This window comes from Zosterops lateralis (genome assembly GCF_965231275.1).
Source record: "Zosterops lateralis genome assembly, chromosome: 36".
Classification (NCBI taxonomy): domain Eukaryota; kingdom Metazoa; phylum Chordata; class Aves; order Passeriformes; family Zosteropidae; genus Zosterops; species Zosterops lateralis.
The window spans coordinates 560264-575473 of record NC_139796.1 but is presented as its reverse complement, the minus strand read 5'-3'; the positions used below and the strand labels follow the sequence as shown (position 1 = coordinate 575473).

Here is a 15210-nt window from a genome sequence, read left to right as displayed (position 1 = left end):
AGGGGAAAAGTGGGAAAATTGAGGGGAAAAGGGGGACAAAATAATAATAATAATAGTAATAATAATAATAATGATAATAATAATGATAATAATAATGATAATAAATTTGTATTTACCCCCACCCACCTTTACTTTTACTCTTTAATTAAAGAGAAGCCCCCCAAACACCCCGAAAACCCCATAAAAAACCTCCAACACCAAATCTTGAAACTTTATTAGAACATTTTATGGGGGTAAAAACACACAAAACCCCCCAAAATTTAAACTACAAAAATAGAAGTGCTAAAATCTCTCCCAAAAATTAATGGGGGGTAAAAATCCACTCCCCCAAACCCCAAATAATTAAAGGGAGGTAAAAATCCAAGTCCCCAAAACCCCAAATAATTAAAGGGGGGTAAAATTCAGGTCCCCAAAAAATTAAAAGGGGTAAAATTCAAACCCCAAATAATTAAAGGGGGTAAAATTCAAACCCCAAAAAATTAAAAGGGGTAAAATTCAAACCCCCAAAAATTAAAAGGGGGTAAAATTCAAACCCCAAATAATTAAAGGGGGGTAAAATCCAATCCTCAAACCCCCAAAAAATTCACTTTTAGGGGCTCAAGTTTCTCATGGATGAAACAAGACCAGCCCAAATTGAGGAGGGGGGTCCTGGGAGGGGTTTTTGGGGAGGGGTCCGGCCCTGGGGGGGTCCCAGGGGGGTCCCAGGGGGGTTTATTTGGGGAGGGGTCCGGCCATGGGGGGTCCAGGCTCAAACAGGACCGGCCCAAATTGAGGAGGGGGGTCCTGGGGGTGTTTTTTGGGGAGGGGTCCGGCCGTGGGGGGTCCGGGCTCGGCGGGTCACGGTCACCAAACGTTGCTGGGCCAGGAAGGACAAAGCCCCCCCTGGGGATGGGGGGTCCTGGTGCTGCAGAGCCAGGCCCTGACGGGGGAGAAAAGGGGAGAAAATGGGTCAAAACGGGGAGAAAATGGGAAAAAATGGGGAGAAAATGGGGTAAAATTGGGAGAAAATGGGAAAAAATGGGGAGAAAATTGGGATAAAATGGGAAAAAATGGGATAAAATGGGGATAAAAGGGGAGAAAATGGGGATAAAATGGAAAAAAAAATGGGATAAAATGGGGATAAAATGGGGTAAAATGGGGAGAAAATGGGACAATGGGGACACCCCCAGACCCACATTTCTCCTGTTGTTACAGAGCCAGACCATGAAGGGACACCAAGGTTGACCAATGTCCCCCTCAGGTGCACCAATGTCTGTCCAGGTGCACCAATGTCCCCCCAGGTGTGTCATTGTCACTTCCAGGTGTGTCACTGTCACTTCCAGGTGTGTCACTGTCACTCCCAGGTGTGTCACTGTCCCCCACAGGTGTACCAATATGACCCCAGGTGTACCTGTCCCCCTCCCCAGGTGTACCTGTCCCCCTCCCCAGGTGTGTCACTGTCCCCCAGGTGTGTCACTGTCCCCCAGGTGTACCTGGACCCCTCCCCAGGTGTCCCTGTCCCCCCGGTCTCACCATGTTGTACCAGGCAGTGACCAGCAGTCTCTCCTCGCGCTCTCGCTGGGCCCGGCTGCGCTCACAGTCCCTCTGGGGGGGCACGGGGGGTTAGGGGGGGCTGGAGACCCCCCGGGAGCCCCCCAAAGGTGCCTGGAGACCCCCCGGGAGCCCCCAAAGGTGCCAGGACCCCCCAAAGGTTCCAAAATACCCCCAGGACACCCCAAAGTTTCCAGGACCCGCCCCCCCCCCAGGACCCTCCCGGGACCCCCCAAAGGTTTCAGATCCTCCCTGGGACCCCCCAAAGGTTCTGGGACCCCCCAAAGGTTCCAGGACCACCCAGGACCCCCCCAGGATCCCCCCAAAAGTTCCAGGATCTCCCAAATGTCCCATGATGCCCCCAGGACCCCCCAAAAGTTTCAGGACCTCCCCCAGGACCCCCCCCAAGGTTTCAGGACCCCCCCAAATGTCCCAGACCCCCCCAGGACCCCCCCAAAATGTCCTGAGACCCCCCGGGACCCCCCCAGGACCCCCCTCACCTCCAGGTGCCGGATGAGCTCGTCCTTCTCCTGCAGTTGGTTCCGGAGCAGGCGCAGGACGGGGGCCAAGGGGGGGGTCCCGGGGGGGCCTCCAGGGGGTCCCGAGGGGTTTTGGGGGGTCGATCCCATGGGACCCCCAAATCCTGACCCTGGGAGGGGGTAAAGAAGGGGGTTAGAGAGGTGGGACCCCCAAAAAACACCCCAAAATCGGTCTGGGGAAACTGAGGCACGGTTGGTAAACTGAGGCACGGTTGGCGTGTCACCCCCCTCCCCAAAATTTGGGGACCCTCGGATCTTTTGGGACCCCCCAAAATCCTGACCCTGGGAGGGGGGTAAGTCAGGAGAAACCCCCCAAAAAAACACCCTTAAAATTTCTCCTGAGACCCCAAAATTCTCTCTGGACACCCCAAAAATCTGGGTAAACTGAGGCACAGTTGATGTGTCACCCCCTCCCCAAATTTGGGGGACCCCCGGATCTTTTGGGACCCCCCAAAATCCCCATCCTGAGAGGGGATTAACCAGGTGGGATCCCCCAAAAAAACACCCTCCTGGGACCCCAAAACTCCCTCCAGACACCCCAAAAATTTGGGGAAACTGAGGCACAGTTGGTGTCCCACCCCCCAAAATTTTGGGGACTGCCCCCACACCTTGACCCCCTCCCCAAATTCCGATTTGGGACCTTCTTACCTGTCCTGGGGGGCTCCTCCTCCTCCTCTTCCTCCTCCTGGGGCAGCTCATCCCTGGGTGGGGCAGGGCGTGGTCACAGGTCAGAGATTTTGGGGAGGGGTCCCCAAAAATAAGCCACGCCCACCCCCCAAAATAACTTACAGATCCTCGGGGGGGTCCTCCAGCAGCAACACCTGAGGGGGGGAAAGGGACAGGTGGGTTATTGTCACCTCCAGGTGTGTCATTGTCCCCAAAATCTCCCCAAAATCTGCCAAAATCTTCCAAATCTCCTCAAACCTCCCCAAAATCTCTCTAAAATCTCCCAAAATTCCCCCAAAATCTCCCCAAAATCCCCCAAAATCTCCCCAAAGTCTCACCTGGTCTCGCTCCGTCCGAGGTTCAGGTGAGGCCTCCAACCTGTGGGATTGGGGGGGGGTCGTTAAGGATTTTTGGGGGGCTCAGGTGAGTTTTGGGGACCCCCCCAGTGCCCTCACCTGTCCCTTTACCTGTCCTTTTACCTGTCCTTTTACCTGTCCCTTTACCTGTCCCCTCACCTGTCCCCTCACCTGTCCCATACCTGTCCCTCACCTGTCCCTCACCCATCCCTTCACCTGTCCCCTCATCTGTCCCTTTACCTGTCCCACCTGTCCCACCTGTCCCCTCACCTGTCCCTTTACCTGTCCCACACCTGTCCCTTTACCTGTCCCACCTGTCCCGGAGCTGGTCCCGTTGCAGTCGGAGCCGTCGGTTTTCCCTCCTCAGCCTCGTCACGGTTTCCCTGCTCGGGGACACACCTGGGCAGGTGACAAAGGTTTGGGGACATCCCCGAGGGGGGGCGGGGTCTGGACACCTCACCTGGACTCACCTGAGCTCGGCAGGTAAAATCTCAGCTGCCAAATTTTGGGGCGGGGCTGAACCCCCCTGAAGGGCTGAAAGGTGAGATTGGGACAGGTAAGGTGCCAAAATTACACACCTGGACAGGTGAATCCACCTCAAATCCCAAAATTTGGGGTCACCTGGTCAGTGAGGGGTGTGTCCCTCTGTCCCAGGTGTGTTGTCACCTCCTCAGGGGGGTGTGGAGCTCACCTGTCTGGCTCAGGTAACTCTGGTGCACCTGAGCACAGCGAAGCTCCTCATTGGCCTCGCGCAGCTCGTCCCGTTCCTGCAGCAGCCGCTGGGGGGGACAGGTGTGGGGACAGGTGAGTCACAGGTGTGTCCCCAGGTGTGCCCAGGTGTCCCCAGGTGTCCCCAGGCCACGCCCACCTCCTTCTCCTGGCTCAGGGCCTGGAATCGCTCCTGGAGGTGTCGGAGCTCCAGGTGCCACTTCTCGGCCCTGAGCTCGGCCTCGGCCTGTTGGTCACTGAGCTCCTGCACCTGAGACACAGGTGAGACACAGGTGAGACAGGTGAGACACAGGTGAGACACAAGTGAGACAGGTGAGACACAGGTGAGACACAGGTGAGACACAGGTGAGACACAGGTGAGAGATGGGACACAGGTGAGACACAGGTGACACAGATGACACAGATAACACAGCTAACACACAAATGACACAGGTAACACAGGTGACAGGTAACACAGGTAACACACAGGTACACAGGTAACACGGCTGACACAGGTAACACAGATAACACACAGGTAACACACAGGTAACACACAGGTAACACAGCTGACACAGGTAACACACAGGTAACACACAGGTAACACAGATGACACAGATAACACAGGTAACACAAATCACACAAGTAACACACAGGTAACAGGTAACACCCAGGTAACAAAGCTGACCCAGTTGACACACAGGTAACACAGCTGACACAGGTAACACACAGGTAACACACAGGTAACACAGGTGACACAGGTGACACACAGGTAACACACAGGTAACAGAAGTGACACACAGGTAACACAGGTAACAGACAGGTGACCCCCTCTCACCTGTCTGCGTGCGGCCTCCAGCTGAGCACACCCGGCCTGGGCCCGGCCCAGCTGCTGCTGCAGGTGAGCGGCTCGACGCACCTGAGCCGCGTGTCGCTCCTCCAGCGCCCGCAGCCACCTGCGCTGCTCGGCCGCCGCCGCCGCCCGGCCCCGGTACACGGCCACCTTCTCCTCCAGGTGACCCGCCCGGGCTGAGGAGGCCCTGAACAGGTGACAGGTGAGCACAGGTAACATCATTGTACAGGTGTGTCACATTGTACAGGTGTGTCACATTGTCACATTGTACAGGTGTGTCACAGCCCGGCCCTGGTACACGGCCACCTTCTCCTCCAGGTGACCCGCCCGGGCTGAGGAGGCCCTGAACAGGTGACAGGTGAGATCATTGTACAGGTGTGTCACATTGTACAGGTGTGTCACAGTGTCACATTGTACAGGTGTGTCACAGCCCGGCCCTGGTACACGGCCACCTTCTCCTCCAGGTGTCCTGCCCGGGCTGAGGAGGCCCTGAACAGGTAACAGGTGAGCACAGGTGAGCACAGGTAACACCATTGTACAGGTGTGTCACATTGTACAGGTGTGTCACATTGTACGGGTGTGTCACAGCCCGGCCCCGGTACACGGCCAGAGCCACCTCCAGCCGCCCCACACCAGGTGCCTTGGCTCACCTGAGCAGGTGTTTTAGCACACCTGAAGAAGTGTTCTAGCACACCTGTCCAGGTGTGAAGCCTCACCTGAGCAGGTCCATCTCCTGGCGCAGGGCCCTGGCCTCCCCCTCGAGGCTGCTGAGCTGCTCCGCCCTCACCTGCAGCCCCCGGGCCTCCTGCTCCAGGTGTGAGCACCTGGCCCTCAGCTCCTCCCGCCCGCTCTCCAGCCTGGAACAGAGCCAGCCCCGCTCAGGTGAGCACAGGTGTGCCCAGGTGTGCCAGGTGTGTCCCAGGTGAGCCCAGGGGTGTCCCAGGTGTGTCCCAGGTGTCTCCAGGTGTGTCTCCAGGTGTGTCCCAGGTGTCTCCAGGTGTGTCTCCAGGTGTGTCCCCAGGTGTGTTTTTAACCCCTCCCAGGTGTCCCCATGTGTGTCCCCAGGTGTGTTTTTAACCCCTCCCAGCTGTGTCCCAGGTGTGTCCCTCCCCACAGGTCAGACCAGGTGTGTTTTTAACCCCTCCCAGGTGTCCCCAGGTATGTCCCCAGGTGTGCCCAGGTGTGTTTTTAACCCCTCCCAGGTGTCCCCAGGTATGTCCCCAGCTGTGTCCCAGGTGTGTCCCTCCCCGCAGGTCACACCAGGTGTGTCCCTCACCTGTAATTCTCCTCCTGCAGCTCCTCCACCTGGGCCTGCAGCCGCAGCAGTTTCTTGGCCGCCGCCTCCGAGTCGTCGAGTCGCTCCCGCAGCGCCCGGTTCTCTGCGGCCAGGTGAGCCTTGTCCTCCAGCAGGGCGGCCACCTGGGGACAGGTGACACAGGGGAGGGGCTCAGGTGTGTGGGGTGCACACCCAGGTGTGTCCCACCCTCACCTGAACCACTTAAAAATCCTTTCCCGTTAAGATTTTGGGGTTATTAAACAGGTAAAGGGAATTTGGGGGTCCCAGGTGTGATTTGGAGAATCTCAGGTGTGATTTGGGTGTCCCAGGTGAGATTTTGGGGGTCCCAGGTGTGATTTGGGGTGTCCCAGGTGTCATTTGGGGGTCCCAGGTGTCATTTGGGGGTTCCAGGTGAGATTTGGGTGTCCCAGGAGGGGATTTTGGGGGTCCCAGGTGTGATTTGGGGGTCCCAGGTGAGATTTGGGTGTCCCAGGTGTGATTTGGGGGTCCCAGGTGTGATTTGGGGGTCCCAGGTGAGATTTGGGTGTCCCAGGAGGGGATTTTGGGGGTCCCAGGTGACATTTTGGGCCTCACCTGCAGCTCCAGGTGGCGGCAGCGCTGCCCCTCCCCAGGGCCGGCCCCGCCCTCCTCGGGGGTCTCCTGGCTCAGGTAATAATAGTGCCGGGACTGGGGGGGCAGGGACCCCAAAAATACCCAAAATTATCCCCTGACACCCCAAAATCTGACCCAAAAACCCCAAATCCCCCCTGAGACCCCAAAATCTGCCCCTGACACCCCAAAATCTGCCCCAAAACCCCCCTGAGACCCCCAAAATCTGCCCCAGGACCCCAAAATCTGCCCCAAATCCCCCCTGAGACCCCCAAAATCTGCCCCAGGACCCCAAAATCTGCCCCAAATCCCCCCTGAGACCCCCAAAATCTGCCCCAGGACCCAAAATCTGCCCCAAATCCCCCCTGAGACCCCCAAAATCTGCCCCAGGACCCAAAATCTGCCCCAAATCCCCCCTGAGACCCCCAAAATCTGCCCCAGGACCCAAAATCTGCCCCAAATCCCCCCTGAGACCCCCAAAATCTGCCCCAGGACCCCAAAATCCCCCCTGAATCCCTAAAATCCCCCAAGACCCCAAAATCTGCCCCAGGACACCAAAATCTGCCCCAAAATCCCCCCCAGACACTCCAAAATCCCCCCCTGAGACCCCAAAATCTGCCCCAGGACCCAAAATCTGCCCCAAAATCTGTCCCAACAACCCAAAATCTGCCCCAAAATCCACTCCTGAGACCCCAAAATCCCCCCAGACACCCCAAAATCCCCCCAGACACCCCAAAATCTGCCCCAGATACACCAAAATCTGCCCCAGAAATTCTAAAATCCTCCCAGACACCCCAAAATCTGCCCCTGAGACCCCAAAATCCCCCCCAGACACTCCAAAATCCCCCCCGAGACCCCAAAATCTGCCCCAGACACCCCAAAATCTGCCCCAGACACCCCAAAATCTGCCCCTGAGACCCCAAAATCCCCCAAGACCCCCCAAAATCTGTCCCAGGAGCCCAAAATCTGCCCCAAAATGTGCCCCAGACCCCCAAAATCTGCCCCAGGACCCAAAATCCCCCCAGACCCCCCAAAATCTGCCCCAGAGCCCCTCAAATCCCCCCCAGACCCCCCCAAAATCTGCCCCCGAGACCCCAAAATCTGCCCCCAGACCCCCCAAAATCTCCCCCAGACACACCAAAATCCCTCCTGGGACCCCCAAAATTCCTCCCCAGACCCCCCAAGATCTCCCCCTCCCCTCACCTGGGCGTCGAAGGTCCCGTAGGTCTCGGCCCCCATCGGCTCCGGGTCCAGGAGCTGCCCCAAAAATGGGAAAATTTGGGGTTTTTTGGGGTTTTTGGGGGGTTTGGGGAGGTTCAGGCACCTCAATAAATCCAGGGGGTCCCCAAAAATCCACTGAAATCCTTTTGGGGGTGCCCAAAATCCCCCAGGGACCCCCCAAAATCCTTCAGGGAACCCCCAAAACTCTTCAGGGATCCCTAAAATCCCTCAGTGACCCCCCAAAATCCTTTTGGGAACCCCAAAAATCCCCCAGGGAATCCCCAAAGCCCTTTGGGGCCCCCCAAAATCCCCCAAAGACCCCCCAAAATCCCTCAAGGATCCCTCAAAACCTGTCAAGGACCCCCCAAAATCCCTCAGGGACCCCCCAAAACCCTTCAGGGACCCCCAAAATCCCCCAGGGACCCCCCAAATTCCCCCATGACCCCCCAAAATCCCCCAAAGACCCCCCAAAATCCCTCAAGGATTCCTCAAAACCCTTCAGGGACCCCTAAAATCCCCCAGGGACCCCCCAAAATCCTTCAGGGAACCCCCAAAACTCTTCAGGGATCCCTAAAATCCCTCAGTGACCCCCCAAAATCCCTCAAGGATTCTCCAAAACCCTTCAGGGACCCCCCAAAATCCCTCAGGGACCCCCAAAATCCCCCAGGGACCCCTAAAATCCCCCCAGGACCCCCCAAAATCTCCCAGAGACCCCCCAAAACCCTTCAGGGACCCCCCAAATTTCCCCAAAATCCCCCCAAACCCTTCAGTGACCCCCCAAAACCCCTCAGGGACCCCCCCAAATTTTCCCAGTGACCCCCAAAATCCCTCAGGGACCCCCCAAAATCCCTCAAGGATCCCCCAAATCCCCCAGGGACCCTCCAAATCCCCCCAGGACCCCCCAAAAATCCTGCCCCACCTCCTGGATGGCCTCCATGACCTCCTGCTGCACCGACTCCTGCAGGGTCAGGATCCTCTGGATGTGCTCTGGGACAGGGGGGAGAGAATTTGGGGGGTCAGAGGAGATTTTGGGGGGTCCCCAAAGGGGTTTGGGGGGTCCTTGAGGGATTTTGGGGGGTCAGGGGGGATTTGGGGGGTCCCCAAAGGGGTTTGGGGGGTCAGGGGGGTGTTTAGGGGGTGTTTTGGGGGGTCAGGGGAGGATTTTGGGGGGGATTTTGGTGGCTCAGAGTGAGAATTTTGGGGTCAGGGTGAGGATTTTGGGGTCAGGGTGAGAATTTGGGGGTTCAGGGGGGGATTTGGGGGATCTGGGGGGATTTTGGGGGGCTCAGAGTGAGAATTTTGGGGGCTCGGGAGGTTCAGAGAAGGATTTGGGGGGGGATTTTGGTGGCTCAGGGGGGATTTTGGGGAGTCAGGGGGGTGTTTTGGGGGGCCAGGGAGTTCAGGGGTGAGATTTTTGGAGGGTCAGGGGTGGATTTTGGGGGTTCAGGGAGATGTTTTGGGGGGCCAGGGAGGATTTTGGGGGGTCAGAATGGGAATTTTGGGGCTTGGTGGGATATTTGGTGGTCCAGGGGTGGATTTTGAGGCTATTTTCGGGGTCTAGAAATGGATTTTGGGGCTATTTTTGAGCTCTATAAATGGATTTTGGGGCTATTTTGGTGCTCAGGGATGGATTTTGGGGTCCAGGGATGGATTTTAGGGCTATTTTGGGTCTTAAGGGTGAATTTAGGGATCCAGGGGTGGATTTTGGGGCTATTTTCGAGGCCTAGAAATGGATTTTGGGGCTATTTTGGTGCTCAGGGATGGATTTTGGTGGCTCAGGGTGGGAATTTTGGTGCTCAGGGTTAATTTTAGGAACATTTTGGGATCCAGGGGTGGATTTTGGGGCTATTTTTTTGGTCTAGAAATGGATTTTGGGGCTATTTTGGGGTCTATAAATGGATTTTAGGGCTATTTTGGTGCTCAGGGGTGGATTTTGGTGGCTCAGAGGAGGATTTTGAGGGTTCACTGTGGGAATTTTGGGGTCGAGGAGTCAATTTTGGGGTCCAGGGGTGGATTTTAGGGATATTTTGAGGGTTGAGGGTGAAATTTGGAGGTTCAGAGAAGGATTTTGGTGGCTCAGGGATGGATTTTAAGGCTCAAACATTAATTTTGGTGCTCAGGGGTGAATTTTGTGATCCAGGGGTGGATTTTGGGGCTAATTTGAGCTCTATAAATGGATTTTGGGGCTATTTTGGTGGCTCAGGGGTGAATTTTGTGGTCCAGGGGTGGATTTTGGGGCTATTTTCATGGTCTATAAATGGATTTTGGGGCTATTTTTGAGCTCTATAAATGGATTTTAGGGCTATTTTGGTGCTCAGGGATGGATTTTGGGGTCCAGGGATGGATTTTAGGGCTATTTTGGGTCTTAAGGGTGAATTTAGGGATCCAGGGGTGGATTTTGGGGCTATTTTCGAGGCCTAGAAATGGATTTTGGGGCTATTTTCGAGGCCTAGAAATGGATTTTGGGGCTATTTTCGGGGTCTAGAAATGGATTTTGGGGCTATTTTGGTGCTCAGGGATGGATTTTGGTGGCTCAGGGTGGGAATTTTGGTGCTCAGGGTTAATTTTAGGAACATTTTGGGATCCAGGGGTGGACTTTGGGGCTATTTTTTTTGGTCTAGAAATGGATTTTGGGGCCATTTTGGGGTCTAGAAATGGATATTAGGGCTATTTTGGGGTCCAGGGATGGATTTTAGGGCTATTTTGGTGCTCAGGGGTGGATTTTGGGGCTATTTTGAGCTCTATAAATGGATTTTAGGCCAATTTTTGTGGCTCAGGGCTGGATTTTAAAGCCCAAACACTAATTTTCGTGTCTCCCAGGTGTGTCCCACCTTCCCTGCTGTCACAGGTGACGGCACAGCCCAGCACCAGCCGGAGGAGTTTCCCCATTTCCTGGGGGTCTCCCCCCTGGGCCTCCCCCAGCTCCGGGACGTGCTGCTCCCCCACGGCCTGGCCCAGCACCTGGGGGGCAAAACCGGGACCCCTCCCCAATTTAGGACCCTCCTCCAGCCTTTAAACCCCCCAAAAAACCTTTAAACCCCCTCCCCAAATCTTTTAAAATCCCCCCAAATCTTTAAAACCCAAAAAAAACCCTTTAAAACCCCCAAAAAACCTTTAAAACCCCCCCTCAAACCCTTTAAAAAATCCCCCAAAATCTTTAAACCCTCCCCAAACCTTTAAAAAAAAAAAAAAAACAAACAAATTTTTAAAATCCCCCAAAATCTTTAAAGACCCAAAAAAACCTTTAAAATCCCCTAAAAACCTTTAAAGACCCAAAAAAATACCTTTAAAATCCCCCAAAATCTTTTTTAAAAACCTCCAAATCTTTAAACCCCCCAAAAAACCTTTAAAAACCCCCCAGATCTTTAAAGATCCAAAAAAAAAAAACCCTTTAAAACCCCCAAAACCTTAAAAAAAACCCCAAGTCTTAAAAAAAAAAAAAAAAACCAAAAAAACAACTTTAAACCCCCCCAAAAAAACTTAAAACCCCCCAAAAAAAACCTTTAAGCCCTCCCAAACCTTAAAAAAAAAAAAAACCAAACCTTTAAGGACCCCAAAAAACCTTTAAAGACCCAAAAAAACCCCTTTAAAATCCCCCAAAAAAACCTTTAAAATCCCCCAAAATCTTTAAAAAAAAAACCCCAAACCTTTTAAACTCCCCCAAAATCTTTAAACTCCCCCAAACCTTAAAAAAAAAAAAAAAAAGTTCAAAGATCCCCCAAAACCTTAAAAAAAACCACAAACCTTTAAAAAAAAAACCCAAACCTTCTAAAAAAACCCCCTAAACCTTTAAAAATCACCCCAAAATTCTTTAAAATCCCCCAAAAAAACCTTTAAAAACCCCCCAAACGTTAAAAAAAACCCCAAAATCTTTAAAGACCCCCCCAAACCTTTAAAATCCCCAAAAATCTTTAAAAAAAAAACCCAAAAATTTGAATTTTGGACCCCAAAACTCACGTCCTGCCAATAGTCCAAGAGGGTTTGAAGCACCTGGCGCAGGTTGTTCACCTGGGGAGGGAAAAAAATGGGATTTTGGTAAAAAAATTGTGGGTTTTGAGCAAAGGTTGGGGGGTTTGGGGGGCGGGGAAGAAAAAAACAAAAAAAAAAAGGGAAAAAAAAGCAATAAAGTACCAAGAAAAGTATAAAAAAAGCACCAAAAAAAGCATCAAAAACTCATAAAAAGCTCCAAAAAAAACAAACAAACAAAAAAAACCAAACCCCTCCAAAAAAAAACCCAAAAATCTCCCAAAACCCCCCAAAAAATCCCCAAAATTTCACCCCAACCCCCCAAAATCCCCCCAAAAATCCCCAAAAATCCCCCAAAAAATCCCCAAAAACCCCAAAAATCCCCCAAAAATCCCCCAAAAACCCCAAAAATCCCCCAAAAATCCCCCAAAATTCCCCAAAAAAACCCAAAATCTCACCCAAAACATCCTGAACCCCCAAAACTCTAAATTCCCAAAAATCCCACCCTAAAATCCCCCAAATCCCCTCAAATCCCACCCCAAAAATCCCCTAAAATCCCCAAAAACCCCCCAAAATCCCACCCAAAAAATCCCAAAAAAACCCCAAAATCCCCCCAAAATCCCCCAAAAAATCCCCAAAAAAACCCCAAACCCCCCAACAATCCCCCCAAATCCTCCAAGATCCCCAAAATCCCAAAAAAACCCCCAAAAATCCAAAAAAAAACCCAAAAAAATCCCCCACCTTATTCCGGGCTCCTCCCTCGTCCCGGATCCGGCTCAGCCACGACTGGTGGAACCACGAGGGGTCTCTGGGGGGCCCAAAATCATTTGAGGGCCTTTTTGGGGTCTCCAAAATCCCTTTTTGGCCTTTTTGGGGTCCTCAAAATCCGTTTTGGGCCCTTTTTGGGGTCCCCAAAAATCTCTTTTGGGTCCCCAAAATCCTCTTTGGACCTTTTTTGGGGTCCCCAAAATCCCTTTAGGCGTTTTTTTGGGTCACCAAAACCCCCTTTGGGTCCCCAAAATCCTTTTAGGGCCTTTTTGGTGTCCCCAAAAATCCCTTTTGACCCTTTTTGGGGGTTCCCAAAATCCCTTTTTGGTCCTTTTGGGTCCCCAAAATCTCCTTTGGGTCCTTTTTGGGGTCCTCAAAATCCCTTTTGGCGTTTTTTTGGGTCACCAAAACCCCCTTTGGGTCCCCAAAATCCCTTTAAGTTCTTTTTGGGGTCCTCAAAATCCATTTTGGGTCCTTTTTAGGGTCATCAAAAATCTCTTTTGGGTCCCCAAAATCCCTTTTGGCCTTTTTTGGGGTCCCCAAAATCCCCTTTGGGTCCTTTTTAGGGTCACCAAAACCCCCTTTGGGTCCCCAAAATCCCTTTAGGTCCTTTTTGGGGTCCCCAAAAATCCCTTTTGGTCGTTTTTGGGGTCCCCAAAATCCTCTTTGGGCCTTTTTTGGGGTTTTCAAAATCTCCTTTTGGTCCTTTTGGGGTCCCCCCCCAGGGATTTTTGGGGTCCCCCTGGGTTTTTTTGGGGTCCCAGGACAGGTTTTGGGGGTCCCAGAACAGTTTTTGGGATCTCAGGAGGGTTTTGGGGGGTCTCAGAACAATTTTTGGGGACCCTCAGGGTTTTTTTGGGGTCCTGGGACAGTTTTTGGGATCCTTCAGTGTTTTTTTGGGGTCCCAGGATGGTTTTTTGGGTCCCCCAGAGGGTTTTTGGGGTCCCAGGAGGGTTTTGGGGGGTCCCAGGAGGGTTTTTGGGGTCCCAGGATGATTTTTGGGGTCCTGGGATGGTTTTGGGGGGTCCCAGGACAGTTTTTGGGGTCTCAGGAGGGTTTGGGGGGTCCCAGGATGATTTTTGGGGTCCCCCCAGGATTTTTTGGGGTCCTGGGACAGTTTTTGGGGGTCTTGGGGACGATTTTTGTGGTCCCGGGACAGTTTTTGGGGTCCCAGGAGGGTTTTGGGGGTCCCAGGACAGGTTTTGGGGTCCCAGGAGAGTTTTAAGAAGTCTCAGGACAGTTTTTGGGGTCCCAGGAGGGTTTTTGGGGTCCCCCCAGGGGTTTTTTGGGGTCCCAGGAGAGTTTTGGGGGGTCCCAGGGATGATTTCTGGGGTCCCTTAGGGGTTTTTTGGGGTCCCAGAACAGTTTTTGGGAGGATATTTGGGGTCCCAGGACAGTTTTTGGGGTCCCGGGAGGGTTTTAGGGGTCCCAGGAGGGTTTTTGGGGTCCCCGGGGGTTTTGGGGTGACTCACATGCGGTGCAGCACCTGGGCCAGGGTGACCCCACTGCACAAATCCTGGGGGGTCTCACACGGCCCGGGGGGGTCGAAGGTCTGGAGCTGGGGAGGGAAAAAAGGGGGTCCCCAAAATCCCCTTTTGGGGGGTCTGGGGGACCCCAAAACCCCCCCAGGGGTCACAGAACCCCAAAATGCCCAAAAAAATCCTTTTGGGGGGTCAAAGGACCCCCAAAACCCCCCAAAAAATTCTCCTGGGGGTTCAGGACACCCCAAAACCCCCCAGAGACCCCCCAGACCCACAGAAAGGGGGATAAGGATCATCCCCCACCCCCCAAAACAACAACAAATCCCTGAATTGTGGGGTCAAAGGTCACCGGGAGAAGATAACGGGTCACAAAGGGCTGGACACGTCCCTGGGGGGGTCAAAGGTCACAAGGGGGGGGTCACAGAGTCCTGGGGGGGGTCCCCAAAGGGGTCAGGGGGTCCCTGAGGGGGGTCAAAGGTCACCTGGGGGGGGTCAGGGGGTCTTGGGGGGGATCAGGGGGTCCCCAAAAGGGGTCACAGAATCCTGGGGGGGGTCACCAAGGGCTGGGACACGTCTCTGGGGAGGTCAAAGGTCACCTGGGGGGGTCACAGAGTCATGGGGGGGGGTCACAGGGTCCCCAAAGGGGTCACAGAGTTCTGAGGGGGGGTCAGAGGGTCCCTCAGGGGGTCATAAGGACCTGGGGGAGTCACAGAGTCCCTGAGGGGGTCACACAGTCCTGAGGGGGGTCACAGGGTCCCCAAAGGGGTCACAGAGTCCCTGAGGGGGGTCAGAGGGGTCCCCAAAGGGGTCACAAAGTCCCCAAAGGTGTCTCAGGTGTTCCAGAACAACCAAACTCCCCAAATCCTCAGTGAATCCCCCGAGGAGGGTCGGGAGGGTCCCGATTAACCCCGAGCGGGATTTGGGGAGGGGTCGGGCCCCCATTAAACCCTTAAACCCCCCAGAGAGGGGAACCCCCGGCCCTCCCTTACCCAGGTGAGCAGCGCCCCACAGGGATCCCGCCCCGCCGCCATGGCCGGGGCCTCCAGGGCCATTCCCGGGTCCTCCAGGGTCACTCCGGGGTCCTCCAGGGCCTTTCTTGGGTCACTCAGGGTCCTCCAGGGCCTGTTTTGGGTCCTCCAGAGCCTTTCCTGGGTCCTCCAGGGCCTTACCTGAGGCCTAAGCCCCGCCCCAAACCATAGAGACACACCTGGAGCGGCCACACCTAGGCTAGGCCACGCCC

At 54.1% G+C, this 15210-nt stretch overlaps 1 protein-coding gene across 1 annotated transcript; it reads right to left on the bottom strand.

Moving 5' to 3' along the window:
* Positions 1–716: 716 nt before the first annotated feature.
* Positions 717–15129, bottom strand: LOC310921726 (protein Hook homolog 2-like). The gene is made up of 21 exons (XM_083881946.1): positions 14960–15129; positions 13962–14047; positions 12463–12529; positions 11713–11763; positions 10587–10716; positions 8675–8742; positions 7738–7791; positions 6520–6612; positions 5926–6110; positions 5366–5506; positions 4635–4836; positions 3960–4070; positions 3783–3870; positions 3562–3625; positions 3406–3474; positions 3074–3113; positions 2859–2890; positions 2718–2770; positions 2031–2179; positions 1513–1584; positions 717–919 (listed from the first exon to the last, which is right to left on the bottom strand). The coding sequence occupies exons 1-21, from the start codon at positions 15020–15022 to the stop codon at positions 749–751; spliced, it is 1989 nt and encodes a 662-aa protein (XP_083738072.1). The 5' UTR covers positions 15023–15129; the 3' UTR covers positions 717–748.
* Positions 15130–15210: the final 81 nt, after the last annotated feature.

What these genes read in the sequence shown, in the direction of transcription:
- LOC310921726 (XM_083881946.1), bottom strand. Translation starts at nt 15,022, where the DNA reads ATGGCCCTGGAGGCCCCGGCCATGGCGGCGGGGCGGGATCCCTGTGGG. An exon ending in CACCTGTGACAGCAGGGAAG is followed by an intron (nt 8,743 to 10,586) that starts GTGGGACACACC and finishes CCCCTGTCCCAG; the next exon opens with AGCACATCCAGAGGATCCTG. An exon ending in CAGGAGATGGACCTGCTCAG is followed by an intron (nt 4,837 to 5,365) that starts GTGAGGCTTCAC and finishes TCACCTGTTCAG; the next exon opens with GGCCTCCTCAGCCCGGGCGG.